The sequence below is a fragment of the Gossypium hirsutum genome, chromosome A11, assembly GCF_007990345.1.
Source record: "Gossypium hirsutum isolate 1008001.06 chromosome A11, Gossypium_hirsutum_v2.1, whole genome shotgun sequence".
Classification (NCBI taxonomy): Eukaryota; Viridiplantae; Streptophyta; class Magnoliopsida; order Malvales; family Malvaceae; genus Gossypium; species Gossypium hirsutum.
Window position 1 is genome coordinate 10861831 of NC_053434.1, and position 19892 is coordinate 10881722.

The window sequence follows — 19892 nt, forward strand, 5'->3', positions numbered from 1 at the left end:
ATAGTCTAAAGCGGAGAGCAAAAATCAACAAAAGAATCGAGCATTCACCAAACTATTGAGGACGACAACAAAACTATCCCTAAAATCACTTGTAAAACTAAGATTACATGTATAAGTAAGACTAAAAACCGTGCTACAAGAACAAACAAAAACTTCTAAAATTGAAGACTTATTAAATAATGGAAAAACAAATAAAAAATATAAAACTTAATACAGCACGAGTCCAAATCGACTCATGAAACATTTATTATTCTGAAATATTCTCAAAACAGAAATAAATTAAGAAATTGATGAAGAGTCACCCACTAATTTCCAAAAAAACTACAAACATAACTTGTAAAAATAACAAAGATATTCACAAAATAGATCTACAAACTAAAAAAGAGATAAGGCATGTAGAATAAATGAGAAGAAGAAACGAAGAAAGAGTTGGTGGGAGGCGGAAAAAATCGTGCGAAAACTAGCTCAGACCAAAAGATAAAAACAAATGGCTTGGAGAAAAAAATTTAATGATTTTTAAATTGATAAAATAATTAAACTACATATTTTAAAAAGATTAAAAATTATTTTTAATGCCTGTAATATTTTTATATTTATTAGACTAGTTGATACTATTATAATTATTAATACTGATAATTAAATAATATTACAATCGAAAGCTCTATATACAAAATAAAATAAAAAAAAAATTAATTTTTATGGTTCATGTAAATAATATAATGAATAATGAAAGGAGTCTAGTTCTCTCCAAACTAAAATATATACTAGGCTCAATGGAAGCATGCACAAACTATACGGTTCTTATTTCTCAAGCATCCAGCTCCTTGAAAAAAGTCTCTTCAGCGGAAAAGAAAGATGAGGCGTGAACTAGGGAAGCATGACATGATGGAAGAGCTGGCTGAGACAGGGAGAAACCTCGGGTCATCTTTTCGCCACTTATCTTCAAGCTTCAGGAGTACTACCTCGGACCTCGCTGTGTCCTCCTTCAGACAAAATAATGACGACGAGATGGAGTTGCAGTGGGCTGCAATTCAGAGACTGCCCAGTTTTAAGCGCTTAAGAACCTCATTGTTTGATCACAAGCTTTTAAATGATACTACCAAAGAAGAAGAGGATATCAAAGTTGACAGGAAGAGGAAAGTGATCGATGTTACAGAGCTTGGAGCATTGGAACGCCGCGTTTTCATCGAGAAACTCATTACCAAAATTGAGGACGATAATCTCTGACTGTTGAAGAAACTGAAAGAAAGAATAGACAGGCAAGAATCCATATGTCTTTCTTTTTGTTTTGAAGCAGTTGTTACTATTCACGTATGAAAACCTGCATTCAACAGAAAACTAGGGGATGATGCCTTGCGCTTCCATCCTTCTTTCAATAACTGCTAAAAGACAAGAGGAGTTTCGCATCAGTAGAAAATTATAAATAAATAAAAAATCAATATTTTTTAACTTAAAAAAGTAAAACATATATTTAATCAAATGCTGACAGAAGCAAAACCTTCTAACCAATGCTTTGTCTTCCAACATCTACTTGAAATTGATTTAAGAATAACTAAAAAGTCAATCAAAAGCTAAATTATTTTATAGATACATGACTTGCAACTGAAAGGGACATTTGTGCTTAGAGTGGGGCTGGAGTTTCCAACTATTGAGGTGAGATTCCAGAATTTGTCAGTGGAAGCAGATTGTGAAGTAGCTCAAGGAAAGCCCATTCCCACACTTTGGAACACCATCACCAGTGTATTCTCTGTAAGTTTTATTCCCCAGATCTTTGCAATATGTCCCGCTACTTGTTATATATCTTACTAAATATAATATCTAAAAATAGGCAATTAAATGACTGGAATCATCTGCTTCTGACTGAAACACTTCCCTTTCTTAACACTTAGAATAGTAACATATTGGCTTGACCTTCCTGAAGTGTCCTCTTCTTCACTAAAATTTGGATATATATATTCTTTTCACTTCCTGAAAGTGTATATATATATTCAAATACTCTAATGGGAGAAATTTAAGATGTTGAACAGGCTTTAACAACAGTTAGAAGATGCAAGTCTCAATCGTACAAGAGAAAAGTTCTCAAGGATATCAGTGGCATCATCAAGCCCTCGAGGTTCATATTCATGTCATCTGTGAATGATCTATGAGTTTAGGCTATTTCTTTTTTAGACAACAGCTATACCAAACAAGTAATTGATAAGCTGTCGTAAACTCACTTTTTTATGCAGGATGACTCTATTGCTTGGCCCTCCGGGCTGCGGAAAGACCACTTTGTTACGGGCGCTTTCAGGGAAGCTTAATCCATCTCTCAAGGTTTTCTATTTTCCCATCAAATCCCTCTTGAATTAGCAATGTGAATAATCTGCATAAACTGACACTGGAAATAGAATACAAAGTTTCCAAAACTACAACCAAATGACATGTAGTATCTAATAAGTTCAAAATTAACGAAAAGTTTGTGGATTTGACAACAATCAGTCTTGAGGAATACTTTTATTTCAGGTCACAGGGGAAATATCCTACAATGGTTACAAGTTCACAGAGTTTGTGCCTCAGAATACATCAGCTTACATAAGTCAATATGACCTACACATTTCTGAAATGACTGTAAGAGAAACACTTGACTTCTCAGCTCGTTGCCAGGGCATTGGAGGCCGAGCAGGTATACATTACTTTGCATCTTGTACTAACAATCAAACCTTCACAACGGTAAACTGATCTTAAATATTGTCTATGAATAAAGGTATGTTAAAAGAAATCAGTAGAAGGGAGAAGCAATCTGGCAAACCAGATATAGACACATACATGAAGGTAATTTGCAAGTATCAGTGATCATGTCAGCAGTTAGAAGGGGCTGGATAGTATTGCCTTTGGAGCCACCTCTGACTATAATTTGTGTTAACAGGCAATCTCTATTGAAGGACTAAAAGGAACTCTCCAGACAGACTATATATTGAAGGTAATTCTCTAAAAAGAAAAGAATGTATAAAATGAAACTCGTATTCTTCTCTAACAGTTTTATACATCCGTAGTCTTCTCTAATAGTTCCACAATCATTCATTCCTTTCAGATTCTTGGACTGGACATTTGTGCTGATCCTATAGTGGGAGATGCAATGAACAGAGGAATCTCAGGTGGTGAAAAGAGAAGGCTGACAACAGGTTGTGCAGATCTATCACCTTCCAATTAAAGTTTTAAAGTTATAGGGAACCGAGATCAATGTCCCATAAGGCATAAAGCCCTTGCAAATAGCAAGGGACCTTGCTGAAACCCCGATCAGCATAACTCCTTGAACAGTACAACATCATGTCAATCTAATAGATTTTCTATGTTCATTTTTGATAGGGGAAATGATAATTGGTCCAACTAAAGCTCTCTTTATGGATGAAATATCATCTGGCTTAGACAGCTCCACTATCTTCCAAATAGTTACCTGTCTACAGCAGCTAACCCACATAACAGAGGCAACAATTCTAGTATCGCTTCTTCAACCACCACCAGAGACTTTTGATCTCTTTGACGATATTATTCTAATGGAAGAAGGAAAGATTGTATACCAGGGACCACGCAATTATGTTCAAGAGTTCTTTGAACATTGCGGTTTTAGGTGCCCTGAACGCAAAGGGGTTGCTGACTTCCTCCAAGAAGTATGTATCTTTAATCTACTTTGTACGTCTATGATAGTTTCCTATATGTATCTTTAATCTACTTTGTAGGTCTATGATATTTTCCTTTAACTGATATTTTAAATAAATTAATTTTAGGTGCTTTCTGAAAAGGACCAAGCACAGTACTGGTATCGTAAAGACCAACCTCATAGTTTTGTTTCTGTGGACAACTTCACAGTTGCATTCAAGAAGTTTCACACAGTCCAGAAGCTAAATGAAGAACTGTGCACACCTTTCCATAAATGTGAGAATCATAAAAGTGCCTTGTCATTCAACTTATATTCATTGGGAAAATGGGAATTACTCAAAACATGTATGGCAAGAGAGTGGCTTCTCATTAAGAGAAACTCATTTGTTTATGTCTCTAAAACATCACAGGTAATAACAATCGTAATAAGCATAAATGTATAATATCAAACATTGGCAACCCATCTTACCCACTAACAAGCCTTGGATGCTTCCTACACGCAGCTTGTAGTTATTGCACTGATAACGATGACCATCTTTATTCGCACTCGGATGAAGCTTGACCTTGTCCATGCAAGCTATTACCTGGGTTCCCTGTTTTATGCTCTCATAAGACTTATGACGACCGGAGTTGCTGAGTTGGCATTAACTGTTTCCCGACTTTCAGTATTATATAAGCAAAGAGATTGCTACTTATATCCAGCATGGGCTTATTCCATTCCAGCTGCTATTCTAAAGATTCCATTTTCATTTATAGATGCTTTTTTGTGGACAGCTCTAACATACTATGTGATTGGTTACAGTCCTGAACCGGAAAGGTTTATTATGTTAACTCAGATTATCATAGATAAATATCTAACAAATGTTATCATCTTCTAAGCTGAGTATTATTTTCAGGTTCTTCCGCCAACTCTTCCTCCTTTTCCTTATTCATCAAATGGCAATATCACTATTCCGTTTCATTGCTTCAGTTATTAGAGATCCACCTTTTGCAGCAAATTTTGGTCTTTTTACAATAATGGTGATATTTTTATTCAGTGGCTTCATAATTCCACAGCGTAAGGCCATTCATTACTTATCTGAGGAGATTAGAAAGATGTAAAGAAATTATATTAACGATCCAAACCTTCCCTGCAGCTTTACTACCTTCTTGGCTCAAATGGGGCTTTTGGCTTTCACCACTTGCATATTCTGAAATAGGTATCGCAGTAAATGAATTTCTAGCACCGAGGTGGCAACAGGTGAAGGGAAAACATTTTATATTTTGTTGATCAAGTGCAGATCAGCATATCTACTCTGACTCTCATGTTTGCTGGCCATTGTTCACTTGCAGGTTTCATCTTCAAATGCCACCTTAGGACAGCAATTATTAGAAAAACGTGGGTTAAACTTCAGTGGCTACTACTACTGGATATCAGTAGCAGCATTGATAGGATTTTGGATTATTTTTAACATTGGATTCACCTTCGCTTTGAGCCTTTTAAAGCGTAAGTTGAACATTAGCAAGCATGTACAAGAAATAATGATAGAAAAAGGAAAATTGAGGTGAATAAAATCTTTAAAGTACTAACCTGTATATGTTGTTGCAGCTCCAGGGAGTTCTCGGGCTATTATTTCTCATGAAAGATTTTCTTACCTAAAGGCAAAAGAGGATTTGAGTGATACAACTGAGGAAAATGAACTGCCTAATGCCGACTCTCTAAAAGCTCCAGCTGAAACAAAAGTTAAGGGTGAGAAGCTCTTGTTGTTCAAGTAGTACTACTTTATATGATAGAGCATTTACTGGAGGTCATATAAAGTAAACATATAATATAGATTGGCATGCCAAAATACTACAATCACGTCTTTTTACTACAGGTATGGTTTTACCATTTAAGCCCATATCGATATCGTTCGAGGATGTGCAATACTTTGTTGATACTCCTAAGGTAACTACTCAAGCCCACATTTTTCAGAAATAAATAAAATATTTTTTAATGTCTTCTATGTATTTCCAGAAACTGAGAGAGCAAGTGTGTCCACAAAAAAGACTACAGCTACTTCAAGATATTACCGGTGCATTTAGACCAGGAATTCTCACAGCTTTAATGGGTGTTAGTGGAGCTGGGAAAACAACACTAATGGATGTCCTTTCAGGAAGAAAAACTGGCGGTTATATTGAAGGAGAGATAAGAATTGGAGGGTACCCCAAAGTCCAAGAAACATATGCTAGAATATCAGCTTACTGTGAACAAACTGACATCCATTCTCCAATGATTACAGTAGAGGAATCAGTGATGTACTCAGCTTGGTTGCGTCTACCAACTGAGATTAATAAGCATCAAAGATTGGTAAGAAATGTTCAAACCTTATTCAAGTTTTCAATGCTCAATTAAACAGCTTGCAGTCGCTAGGCAAAGATCCAAAATTCAGACCTATCCTTGCCACATGACCTCTATATCTAGAAAGGATCAGTTGCAGCAGTGCTCTTATACTTTTGCGTGGAACTGGAAAAACTGAATATACCTTATGTAGAGAAAAAAGAGTGTAAAAAATTGAAAATTAAGTAGCAAACCATCACCTAGATAGGTGTGACATTGGCTTAAATTGTACCTAAGACTTTGTATACATGCTAAGATTATATCATAATTATGAATAACATGACTAAAGTGTTTAACTCACTTACTTATCCAATAGGAATTTGTAGCAGAGGTTCTTCAAATGATTGAGTTGGATGAAATCAAAAATGCTTTAGTTGGCATCCCGCATGCAAGTGGAATATCACCAGAGCAGCGTAAACGGCTAACCATAGCAGTAGAACTTGTTTCTAATCCATCCATAATATTTATGGATGAGCCAACTGTTGAGCATGGACTGCAATGCAACAGAAGGCCATGATGCAGACCAGCAGCTGCAGCAGACCAGCATTCAAGCAGGACCAGAAGTAGCTTAATTATTTTGTTTACTTTTTGTTCATTTTGTAATGCCATCCAAGCTAAATATAACTAGACTTTTAGAGTTGTTAAGATTTGAATTGATGGATGTAATGGCTAAAAATTGTTCAGCTTTCTTTTGTATTACTTTAGTTGGCAACTTGCCAAAATAGGTGGGAGCAGTTACAAGTTTAGGTAACTGACATTCTAATTTTGTAACTCTTATATTTTCAAATGAAATGAAAAGAAGTAGCATTCCATTCATTTTACATTTTTGCTTTTGAGTTTTCTGTTCTGTTTCTGCTTGCTGTTCGTGAGCTTATGCTCTTGGTGTTTTCATTTGTTTGATTTGCTGCTGCCATTGTTCCAACAAATGGTAATCAGAGCCTCCTATCTTTGAGGACCTCTGTTGTTTATGTTTTAGTTTTTTTTTCAAAGTCAGTTTTTTGTGTTTTCAAAGTCAGTCTTGGCAGCATGAGTTTTGCTCCTCCTCCACCACCAGTTTTTGCTGGAGACAACTACCACATTTGGGTTGTCAAAATGAAGACATATCTTCAAGCACTTGACCTCTGGAGTGCAGTTGAGAGTGATGTCGAGCCAGCACCATTAAGAGCAAATCCTACCATTGCTCAGATCAGGCAACATGGTGAGGAACGAGCCAAGAAACACAAAGCTATGGCCTGTTTGCAGAATGGAATATCAGATGTTATTTTCACTCGTATCATGGCCTGTGACTCTCCCAAGCAGGCATGGGACAGGCTAAAAGAGGAATTTATGGGATCAGATAAGACCAGGCAGCAACAAGTCATCAACCTTAGAAGGGAGTTTGAAAATTTGAAGATGAAGGAGTCAGAAACTATCAAGCAATATTCTGATAGGATTATGGCTACTGTCAATAATATTAGACTCCTTGGAGAAGATTTCAGTGATAGCAGGGTTGTTGAGAAGGTTATTACCACCTTACCTGAAAGGTTTGAGTCAAAAATCTCCTCATTGGAGGACTCGAGAGATCTCACAACCATTTCTTTGTCTGAGTTGGTTAACTCACTCTATGCACTTGAACAGAGAAGAGCAAGTAGGCAGGAGGAGAGTCTTGAAGGTGCTTTTCAAGCAAAGGTCAGAGAAGGCTCCAGCTCAAGCCAGAAAGCTAAGAAGCCTTGGTTTGAAAAGAAGGAAAAATCAAAGAAAGATGCCGGTAGAAGGAGGTTTCCACCATGCATTCACTGCAAGAAGACCAATCACCTGGAAAAATTTTGCTGGACCAGACCAGATATACAGTGCAAAAGCTGTAAGAAGTATGGTCATCATGAGAAAATCTGTAAAATTCATGAGAAGGCACAAGCACAACCAGTACAAGCCAAGTCTGCCGAGGATGTCCAAGCTCAGGAGGAGCATGTATTTACAGCTTCATGTTATGCAGCTAAAAGCATGAGCAGTTGGCTTGTGGATAGTGGCTGCTCACACAACATGGCTGCAGATGAGAGCCTTTTCAAGAACCTTGACAGGAGCTATGTCTCGAAGGTCAGGATAGGCAATGGCAACTTGATTGAAGCAAAAGTTAGAGGTGATGTGGTCATTCACACTGGTTCAGGTAACAAAATCATTTCTGATGTGCTCTATGTGCCAGAAATAGACCAAAATTTACTCAGTGTAGGCCAGCTAGTCAAGAAAGGCTTTTCACTAGTTTTCAAGAATGATTCTTGTGTTATAAGTGATGCTCATGGTAGGGAGATTGTCTCAGCACCTATGGGAGACAAATGTTTTATGCTGGAAGTGAGTCAGCTTGAGAAAAGTGCATATACAAGCTCAGTTGACAATACTGATCTTTGGCACAAGAGGTTTGGCCATGTTAGCCTCAAATCACTTGATTTGCTGCACAAAATGAACATGACAGAAGACATGGTGAAGGTTAGTGCAAGTGAAGGCGTTTGTGAGGTGTGTCAGCTTGGCAAACAAGCCAGGTTGCCCTTTTCAGCTAACCAAGCATGGAGGGCTCGAGAAAGACTTGAGTTGGTGCACTCAGATGTCTGTGGACCAATGAAGACCCCTTCACTGAATGGCAGTAAGTATTTTATACTGTTTATTGATGATCTGACCAGATTTTGCTGGGTTTATTTCATGAAACAGAAGTCAGAAGTGTTTGAAGTTTTTAGAAAGTTCAAGGCATTGGCAGAAAATCAAACAGGCTGCAGGATTAAGGCCTTGAGGACAGACAATGGTTCTGAATACTTGTCTGAAAGATTTCAGAAGCTATGTGAGCAGGCTGGGATTCATCATCAGTTAACCACAGTGTACACTCCTCAGCAAAATGGAGTGTGTGAGAGGAAGAACAGAACAGTGATGAACATGACCAGGTGCATGTTGTTTCAAAGCAAGCTTCCAAGCATTTTTTGGGCTGAAGGTGTCAACACCTCAGTATACCTGCTTAATAGGCTGCCAACACATGCTGTGAATGATAAAACTCCTTTTGAAGTATGGTATGATCTTAAACCAACTGTTTCCCATTTAAAAGTGTTTGGTTGCAAGTGTTTTGTACTTGTCCCTGTAGAAAGAAGAACCAAGCTCGAGAAGAGGTCAGTTCCTGGTATATTTGTTGGTTACAGTAGCTGCAAGAAGGGCTACAGAGTATTTGATCCTTCAACCAAGAAGATTTTGGTAAGCAGGGATGTCAAATTCGATGAAGGAAGGTTTTGGAGTCTAGATGGCTCTAACACAAGTCAGTTTGAAGAAGAGCAGATTGGCAGCAATTTGGAATTGGCAGAAAATAAAGTCAGTAATGCCAATGTAGATGATGCTCCTGTGAGAGGGACCAGGTCTATTGCTGATATCTACCAAAGATGCAATGTGGCCATTGTTGAGCCTTCAAGCTATGAAGAAGCTGCTAGAAGCAAGAGCTGGAAGAAGGCTATGGAGGCTGAAATCGACATGATCCATAAGAATGACACATGGGATCTGGTAGACAGACCTGATCAGAAGAAGGTCATAGGTGTCAAGTGGGTTTTCAGGACCAAATTCAATGCAGATGGCTCTCTGAACAAGCACAAGGCAAGGCTTGTGGTGAAAGGGTACAATCAACAGTTTGGCATTGATTTTGAGGAGACATTTGCTCCAGTGGCAAGGCTGGATACCATAAAGCTTCTATTTGCTTTCGCTGCACAGAAACAGTGGAAGGTCCATCAGCTTGATGTCAAGTCAGCTTTCCTGAATGGCTTTCTTAAAGAGGAAATTTATGTTGAACAGCCTGATGGATTTAAAGTCCAAGGAAAGGAGGACAAGGTTTACAAGCTGAAGAAGGCACTCTATGGACTAAAACAGGCTCCTCGAGCCTGGTATGACAGGATAGATGCTTACCTGTTTAGGCTCAATTTCGAGAAAAGTTTGAGTGAGCCAACTTTGTTTATAAAGAAGTCTAAAGATGAGACTTTGCTGATTGTCTCAATATATGTGGATGATCTATTAGTGACTGGAAGCAGGGTCGATTTGATTCAGGAGTTCAAGAAGAATATGCAAGACATGTTTGACATGACAGACTTGGGAATCATGACTTACTTCCTTGGTATGGAAGTAGACCAGTCTGATCAAGGCATTTTTATCAGCCAGCATGCATTTGCCTTGAAAATTCTCACTAAGTTTCATATGGAAAATTGCAAGCCAGTGAGTACACCTCTAGTCATGGGACAGAAGTTGAGCAGCTATGGAGATGAAGAAAAGGTGGATGAAAGAGAATATAGAAGTCTAATTGGATGTTTACTATACTTGACAGCAACTAGACCTGACCTTATGCATTCGGTCAGTTTGCTATCTCGTTTTATGCATAGCTGCAACACATCACATTTAAAGGCTGCAAAGAGAATCCCCAGGTATGTGAAAGGATCCTTGAAGTTTGGAGTGATGTTCAAGACAGGAGGTCAGCTGAAGTTATCTGGCTACTCAGACAGTGACTGGGGAGGTTCGATTGATGATATGAGGAGTACCTCAGGCTACCTCTTTTCTCTTGGTTCAGGAGCTTTCTGTTGGAGCTCTAGAAAGCAGCAAACAGTTGCTCAATCAACTGCTGAGGCAGAGTACATAGCAGCAGCTGGAGCAGTAAGCCAAGCTATTTGGCTTAGAAAATTGTTGTGTGATTTGAATGAGGAACAATTTGAGCCTACTGAGATTATGGTTGATAATCAATCAGCAATAGCTATCTCCAAGAATGTTGTTTTTCATGGCAAAACAAAGCACTTTAAGCTCAAATTTTATTTTGTTCGAGAGGCAGTACAATCAAAGGATGTGAATCTTGCATATTGTAGTTCACAAGATCAATTGGCTGACATTTTAACAAAGCCTCTTGGTGCTATGAGGTTTGAAATTCTTAGAGATTTGGTTGGTGTTTGTTGCCTACAGTCCAAGGAGGAGTGTTGAGCATGGACTGCAATGCAACAGAAGGCCATGATGCAGACCAGCAGCTGCAGCAGACCAGCATTCAAGCAGGACTAGAAGTAGCTTAATTATTTTGTTTACTTTTTGTTCATTTTGTAATGCCATCCAAGCTAAATATAACTAGACTTTTAGAGTTGTTAAGATTTGAATTGATGGATGTAATGGCTAAAAATTGTTCAGCTTTCTTTTGTATTACTTTAGTTGGCAACTTGCCAAAATAGGTGGGAGCAGTTACAAGTTTAGGTAACTGACATTCTAATTTTGTAACTCTTATATTTTCAAATGAAATGAAAAGAAGTAGCATTCCATTCATTTTACATTTTTGCTTTTGAGTTTTTGTTCTGTTTCTGCTTGCTGTTCGTGAGCTTACGCTCTTGGTGTTTTCATTTGTTTGATTTGCTGCTGCCATTGTTCCAACACCAACTTCGGGTTTAGATGCCAGAGCAGCTGCAATTGTCATGCGAGTTGTGAAGAATATTGTTAACACAAAGAGGACAATTGTATGCACCATCCATCAGCCAAGTATTGACATATTCGAAGCATTTGATGAGGTAATTAACTGGCAGACTCACATAAATGGTAATTCTTTCCTGTAATAAAATATAAACACAGCATTTCAAGAGAACTATTCTGGTTTTTTCTCTTACACGTTTTAAATTACATGTACATGTAATTAGATGTAACTTAATCAGGCAGCAGACATGAAACACCAAAGAGCAAATAGAAGCTAGTATGTATTACTTCTTAAATCTTTAGCTCCTCATCATAACCTCAAATATCCCTTGGTTTGTATTAAAGGAAAAATCCTCACCAAAAGTTAATTGGATATTAGGTGCCAAGCTTTTATTTTAATTTTTTTTTCGCATAACGTGTACATATCCTTACGGCTTATTTTCATGAAAAGAGGTGAACAAATGGTATATTCCGGAGAACTGGGTCAGCATTCTAGTAGGCTTATCGAATACTTTGAGGTAATCCTAAAACTCAATATCACTAAGTTTATTTTGCATTACTTGTCTACATCCTTTCTAGCTAGGACCTTACTCCCTATATTTGACTTGAAAATGGTATTTCAGTAAAGGAATAGCACCCTAAATAAAATACATGGCCTTTCTATGGTGGCTCTCTTTTTAACTCATCCAATTATCGTGATAACATTTTTACACCCTTCTGGCAGGGTATACCTGGAGTACCAAAAATTAAAGAAAACCATAACCCAGCAACATGGATGTTAGAAGTCACTAGTCCTTCTGTGGAGGCTCAACTTGGAATAGACTTTGCCCTTATCTACAAAGAATCCCATCTCTACAAGTAAGTCATTATCATAAATGTGTTAAAAAACTACTAAGTTTTCATGGATTCATATTTCTCAAAGGAAAAAAAAAAGGTTGTCATGGTTTCATCACTAAAAGGGTAAGTTTTGAAAGATGTCACGTTTGGGTATTTTGCAGTTTTTCTTTTGATTTTAGTTCGAGGAGCCATAAACACTTAACAACATTTGAATCAAACAATTTTTTTAGTTTTCAACAAATCACTGAACCATCCCCATTTAGTTCTTCATAGAACTTACACATTCAGTTAAGTGTTTAAGCATGCACCCTCTTTGCTTCCTTAGACCACTTCCCCCCGCCACAAAGTAATTGAACAAAGCTTTTATCAAATAAGGTTTTGCATGCCTAACTTTTAATTATCATACCAAGGTATATAATGCCTTCTCTGTAGGAGAAACAAAGAAATAGTTAAAAGCCAAAGCCTTCCAGCACAGGGTTCGGAGAAACTACAGTTTTCTACACCCTTTCCGTAAAATGGATGCGAGCAATTAAAAGCATGCCTCTGGAAACAACACTTGTCCTATTGGAGAAGTCCCAAATACAACTTGGCACGCTTGGCTTTTACAATTTCATCTTCTTCGTTTTATGGAGCCTTACTCTGGCAGAAAGGACAGAACCTGTAAGCTGTTTTCTAGTTCTTTTTTCTCCCTTCTTTGTTACTACTACTACTACTGCTACTATTATTATTAGCAAGATATATGCCATAGAGTTAACTAAGTCGATCATTGGCACAAGCCCTTCCAACCCCCCCATCCCCACAAAAAAAAATTGAAAGTTAAAGGAACCATTTAATGAAATTTTATTTTATTATTTTGCTAGTCTAATACTCTCAAGCATTCTAACAAATGTAACTACATTTACATTCAAATGGTCATATGTGTATTATCTTCCGTTAAGGAGATAAATAGAATGCTAAAGAGACAAGGAAATGATATTAGTAATAAAAACTTTGTCTCCTCGTGCTAAAATTTAAAGAAGATAGAGGAGGAGAGAGCAAGAGAAGGTAGTCAGGACATTCAAAATAAAAATCAGCAAATTAGCAAAAATTTAAGGAATGGGATTGTGTCATGACTCACTAGCATACCCTGACACTTCATTTTCCACATGAATGCATTAAATTCCTAGCACATAGTTACGGAAGTTACTTGGTGGAAAGAGAAAAGACTTCAAATTCAATATAGAATTGCATCTATTGAAAACTTGGAGTAAAAACCACAAAAAATAGTTGCTTGGAGTATATTAGGTTATATACGAACTGTGTGACATGCTGACATCCTATTCCCCTTTCTGAAGACATGATGAGCAGGATTTTTTCAACATAATCGGATCAACATATGTTTTCATCATATTCACTGGAACAAGTAATTGTTCATCTGTTCTTCCATTCATATCTACTCAGCGTACAATAGTCTACCGTGAAAGGTTTGCCAGAATGTACTCTTCATGGGCATATTCAGTTGCACAGGTCAAAAATTTTAAAGAATGCCTTCTAAGCATTTACAAGTATTATGACACCTTTGAAGGTCGCATGTCTTGGTATAAATTTGCTCCTTCATATTTGCAGGTGATTATTGAGATTCCTTATATCTTTCTTGAAGCAGTATTATTCCTGACAATCACTTATCCAGCTGTAAACTTCTATGGATCCGCTTACAAAGTTGTTGAAGTCGTGGCCTGCATTGCAACAAAGAACCAACAGCAACAAATTGGTCAAAAGACCAGCAGCCGCAAATTGTACAAGTTAGCTGCTATACTGTTTTGAAGTGAAGCAGTGGAGTTGAATGAAGGATCATATTTTAAATGTTTTATTCCTATGTAACTTTGACCAAATCTTTTGTAATATGATGGCTAAGTTAGTAGGATAAGATTGAATGATTCACTTTGATGTAATAGCTGTTATATCAGCTTTCTTTTGTAAGCAAACTTTATTTTAGTATGTATTAAGTAAGGGCAGTTAAATTAGTAGGTAACTGTCAAATTTGTTCTTTTGTAACTTCCATATATTCAAAAATTTGAATGAAAAAAATACAACTTTTCAGTTACAATTCTTTGCTGAGTTCTTCTTCATTTTTATTTTCTTTCATTCCATTTGCTTCTGTTTATACTGCCATTTATCCAACAAATGGTATCCAGAGCTTTCAGTCTTTGAGGGCCTTGGTTGTACACTGTCATTAAGCAAGCTATACTTGAAACAAAGAAGCAAAGGTTGTTTTTGGTTGCTGAAAATGAGTTTTACACCACCTCCTCCACCTGTCTTTGCTGGAGAAAATTACAACATCTGGGCAGTAAAAATGAGAACATATCTGCAGGCACATGACCTGTGGAATGTTGTTCTCAATGACACTGAGCCACCACCACTAAGAGCTAACCCGACTATAGCCCAGATCAGGCAGCACAATGAAGACTGTGCCAAGAAGTATAAGTCTATGTCGTGCCTTCAAAGTGGAGTTTCTGATGTTATTTTCACAAGAATAATGGCTTGTGACACTCCAAAGCAGGCCTGGGACAAACTCAAGGAGGAGTTTCAGGGGTCTGACAAGACCAGGCAACAGCAGCTGATCAACATGAGAAGAGATTTTGAAAATCTCAAAATGAAGGACTCAGAAACCATCAAGCAGTATGCTGACAGAATCATGGCTACTGTCAACAACATAAGGCTGCTTGGGGAAGAATTCAATGACCAAAGAGTGGTTGAGAAGGTCATAACAACCTTGCCAGAGAAGTATGAGGCAAAAATTTCTTCTCTGGAAGACTCAAGGGACTTGTCAACGATCCCTTTGACAGAGCTTATAAATGCTCTTTATGCTCAAGAGCAGAGAAGGGCAAATAGGCAGGAGGACCACTATGAAGGAGCTTTTCAGGCTAGAGGCAGAGAAGGCTCAAGTGCAAACTTAAATGCCAAAGGCAAGAAGCCTTGGACTGAGAAGAAGAAGAAAGAACCTGTCAAAAGGAAGTTCCCACCCTGTGTCCATTGCAAGAAGACTACTCATCTTGAGAAATACTGCTGGTACAGACCAGACATTCAATGTAGAGCCTGCAAGCAATTTGGCCACATTGAAAAGGTCTGTAAAAGCAAATCAAAAGTACAACCAAAGTTTCAAAACCAAGCTCAAGCTGCAGAAGAGGTTGAAACACCAGAAGAGCATGTTTTTTCAGCATCATGCTTTGCAAGCTCGAGCAAGGTTAACAAAATTTGGCTGATTGACAGTGGATGCACCCACCATATGGCTTCTGAGAAGAGTATATTCAAGGAGCTTGACACTACCTTCAAGTCCAAAGTCAGAATTGGCAATGGTGAGCTACTGGAGGCAAAAGGGAAAGGCAAGGCTTTGATAAGCACCAAGTCAGGTATTAAAACCATTTCAGAGGTTCTCTATGTACCTGATATTGACCAAAACTTGCTAAGTGTTGGCCAGCTATTGGAGAAAGGCTATTCTCTGATTTTTGAAGGCAAAAACTGTTTGATCAAAAATGCTGCTGGTGAAGTGTTAACCACAGTGGCTATGCAAGATAGGACTTTCATTGTAGATGTGAATCAGCTTCAGGCTAAAGCATATGCATCTCAGTCTGATGAGACTGATTTGTGGCACAGAAGGATGGGACATGTGAACTACAATTCTCTGAATATGATGCAAAAGATGGATTTGGTCAGTGACATGTCTAAAATTGAGCCAAGGGATGCTGTGTGTGAAGTCTGTCAGTTAGGAAAACAGACCAGGTTACCATTTCCTGTCAACAAAGCATGGAGAGCTCATGGGAAGCTTCAGCTGGTTCATACAGACATTTGTGGACCAATGAAGACCACCTCCTTAAATGACAGCAGGTACTTTGTACTTTTTATTGATGATTATTCAAGGTTCTGTTGGGTGAATTTTTTAAAGCATAAGTCAGATGTTTATGGTTCTTTCTGCAAATTTAAAGCCTTGGTTGAAAACCAAGCAAATTGCAAATTGAAATGTTTGAGGTCTGACAATGGTTCTGAGTATGTATCTCAGAAGTTTCAAAAATTGTGTGATGATGCTGGAATTCAACACCAATTGACTACTGTGTACACACCACAACAAAATGGTGTCTGTGAAAGGAAAAACAGAACAGTCCTTGATATGGCTAGGTGTTTGTTATTTGAGGCTAAAATGCCTAATGCTTTTTGGGCTGAAGCTGTGAATACAGCTGTTTACTTGTTGAATAGGCTGCCAACTAATGCAGTCAAGGGTAAAACACCCTTTGAAGCCTGGTTTGGACAAAAACCATCTGTCTCACATTTGAAGGTATTTGGTTGTCTATGTTATGTGTTGGTACCTAAGGAGAGAAGAACCAAGTTGGACAGGAGGTCCATGCCAGGGGTGTTTGTTGGCTACAGTAATGTGAAGAAAGGATACAGAGTCTTTGATCCACTGACCAAGAAGGTTGTAGTGAGCAGAGATGTGAAATTCAGTGAAGCAAGTAGCTGGAAATGGGATGGAATTGAAGCAAATTTGCCCGAGGGAGAACAGATTGATGTTGATCTGCAGCAAGCTGAAAATGAAGAAGTAACTGAAAATGGCTATGATGATGAACCTGTTCGAGGCACTAGGACATTAACAGACATCTATGAGAGATGTGCAGTAACATAGTAGAGCCTTCATGTTTTGAAGAAGCTGCAAAAGAAAAGTGCTGGCAGGATGCTATGAAAACTGAATTTAAAATGATTCAGAAAAATGATACATGGGAGCTTGTGGATAGACCTGAAAACAGAAGAATCATTGGTGTCAAATGGGTCTTTAGGACTAAAAACAATGCTGATGGTACTTTGAACAGACACAAGGCCAGATTGGTTGTAAAAGGTTATAGTCAGCAGCAAGGGGTTGATTTTTCTGAGACTTTTGCACCTGTTGCAAGGTTGGACACTATCAGACTGCTGCTTGCTTTGGCAGCTCAAAAGCACTGGAAGGTGCACCATTTAGATGTTAAGTCAGTCTTTCTAAATGGCTTTCTTAATGAAGAAATATTCATTGAGCAACCTGAGGGTTTTGAGGTCCCTGGTGAAGAACAGAAGGTTTACAAGTTGAAAAAGGCCTTATATGGCCTAAAACAGGCTCCAAGAGCCTGGTATGAGAGGATTGATGGCTACCTAGCAAGGCTCGGGTTCACAAAGAGTGTCAGTGAGCCTACACTCTATGTTAAGAAGGATCAGAAGGAAACTTTGCTAATTGTTTCCTTGTATGTTGATGATCTGCTAGTCATTGGCTGTAAAGATGAACTGGTAGAAGACTTTAAGAAGCAGATGCAACATGTCTTTGAGATGACTGACCTTGGTCTAATGACCTATTTTCTTGGTATGGAAATCAGACAAGGAAGTGATGGTATTTTCATAAGTCAACAAACATTTGCTTCCAAGGTGCTTGAAAAATTTTGCATGTCGAAATGCAAATCAGTCACTACACCAGTTGCATTGGGGGAAAATTTATCAAGTGCCAGTGAGCATGATCGAGTAGATGAGAGAGCATATAGAAGCTTAATTGGTTGTTTGCTTTATTTAACAGCAACTAGACCAGACATTGTCTATGCTGTTAGTCTACTTTCAAGGTTTATGCACTGCAGTAGTGTGGCACATCTGAAGGCAGCAAAAAGAGTGTTAAGGTATGTCAAAGGAACCATCGATGCTGGTGTAAAGTTTTGGAGGGCAAAGGAGCTGAAACTCTTAGGCTATTCTGATAGCGATTGGGCAGGGTCAGTTGATAACATGAGGAGTACTTCAGGTTATTTTTTCACCTTAGGCTCGAGTGTTTTCAGCTGGAGTTCAAAGAAGCAACAAACTGTTGCACAATCCACAGCAGAGGCTGAGTATATCTCAGCTGCAGCAGCAGTAAATCAAGCCATTTGGCTTAGGAAGATTTTGGATGATTTGAATGAAAATCAAGCTCAGCCTACTGAGATTAGAGTGGATAACCAATCAGCTGTGGCCATAGCCAAGAATCTAGTCTTCCATGGTAAGACTAAACACTTCAAAATCAAATTTCATTTTGTTAGAGAAGCTGAACAATCGAGGGAGGTTAGCTTAGTTCATTGCAGTTCAGAAATTCAGTTAGCTGACATTTTAACTAAACCATTGGGAGCCAACCGATTTAATGCTTTGAAGGAAAGGATTGCTGTTTGTTGCATATAGTCCAAGGAGGAGTGTTGAAGCCGTGGCCTGCATTGCAGCAAAGAACCAACAGCAACAAATTGGTCAAAAGACCAGCAGCCGCAAATTGTACAAGTTAGCTGCTATACTGTTTTGAAGTGAAGCAGTGGAGTTGAATGAAGGATCATATTTTAAATGTTTTATTCCTATGTAACTTTGACCAAATCTTTTGTAATATGATGGCTAAGTTAGTAGGATAAGATTGAATGATTCACTTTGATGTAATAGCTGTTATATCAGCTTTCTTTTGTAAGCAAACTTTATTTTAGTATGTATTAAGTAAGGGCAGTTAAATTAGTAGGTAACTGTCAAATTTGTTCTTTTGTAACTTCCATATATTCAAAAATTTGAATGAAAAAAAATACAACTTTTCAGTTACAATTCTTTGCTGAGTTCTTCTTCATTTTTGTTTTCTTTCATTCCATTTGCTTCTGTTTATACTGCCATTTATCCAACAAAAGTATTTTGGTACTTCTACACCGTATTTTGTACGCTGCTGTATTACAAATATTTAGGCATGATGTTGGTTTCTTTGACTCCAACTTACCAAGTAGCTACAATATATGCAAGCCTCTTTTACACTTTGTTAAGCTTGTTCTCGGGGTACCTCATGCCAGGACCGGTAAGCCAATTCTATCCTGTCTTGCTGACAAGAAACCAATTTCAATTCGCAATTTTTACAATTCTCGAAAAAATGCTTAAATACTTCACCAACTGAATTGATGCTTTATTCGCATTATAGCAACCATCAATAGTACCACTTATTTGTATAGATATATTAAGCAACACGTATCTGTTACTACTTCCTTGCAGAAATTTCCTAAATGGTGGGTTTGGGGCTACTGGATTTCCCCAAGTTCGTGGTCCCTGAAAGGTCTCCTCACTTCACAATATGGAGATATAGAGGAAGAAATTGTAGCATTTGGAGAGAAAAAAGCACTCAACGCCTTTTTGGACAGTCAGTATGGCTATAAATATCAAGATTTACCCATAATCGCCATTGTACTTCTTACTTTTCCACTTGTCTTTGCATCTGTTTTTGCATATGGTATAGCTAAACTAAACTATCAAAGGAGATAACATGCTTCTACTTGAATTTCTAGCCAACTCTCAGGCAAACTTCAGTAAAAAGTATAAATTTATTTGACAATTATTTGTAAATATACATTCCTGCAATCAGTTTTCATAACCCTTAACATACAATTCTATCCTCTCTCTATATTAACTGTTAGTCTAACAAAGAAAGGTTCTGCTATTGAGTACTTGTACATGTTAGTGTCATCCTATTCTGCTTTAATTATATCTTATATATTATTATCACTTTTTAAGTGATAAAAGATAGTTTGCACCATGAAAACAGAAACTTACGCAACTGGAACACGTTTAGAAAATCATCACGGGATTGTAATAGTCATTTCAAGGAACAGTT

General features: G+C 37.8%; 1 protein-coding gene and 1 pseudogene across 1 annotated transcript; both read left to right on the forward strand.

The window, feature by feature from the left end:
* Nucleotides 1–745: 745 nt before the first annotated feature.
* LOC121209744 (pleiotropic drug resistance protein 3) lies at nt 746–1485 on the forward strand. Its single transcript, XM_041081036.1, has one exon. It carries the CDS (start codon nt 856–858, stop codon nt 1225–1227), a length of 372 nt encoding a protein of 123 aa, XP_040936970.1. The 5' UTR covers nt 746–855; the 3' UTR covers nt 1228–1485.
* Nucleotides 1486–1609: 124 nt separating this feature from the next.
* On the forward strand, nt 1610–14443 carry LOC107923572 (pleiotropic drug resistance protein 3-like; annotated as a pseudogene).
* Nucleotides 14444–19892: the final 5449 nt, after the last annotated feature.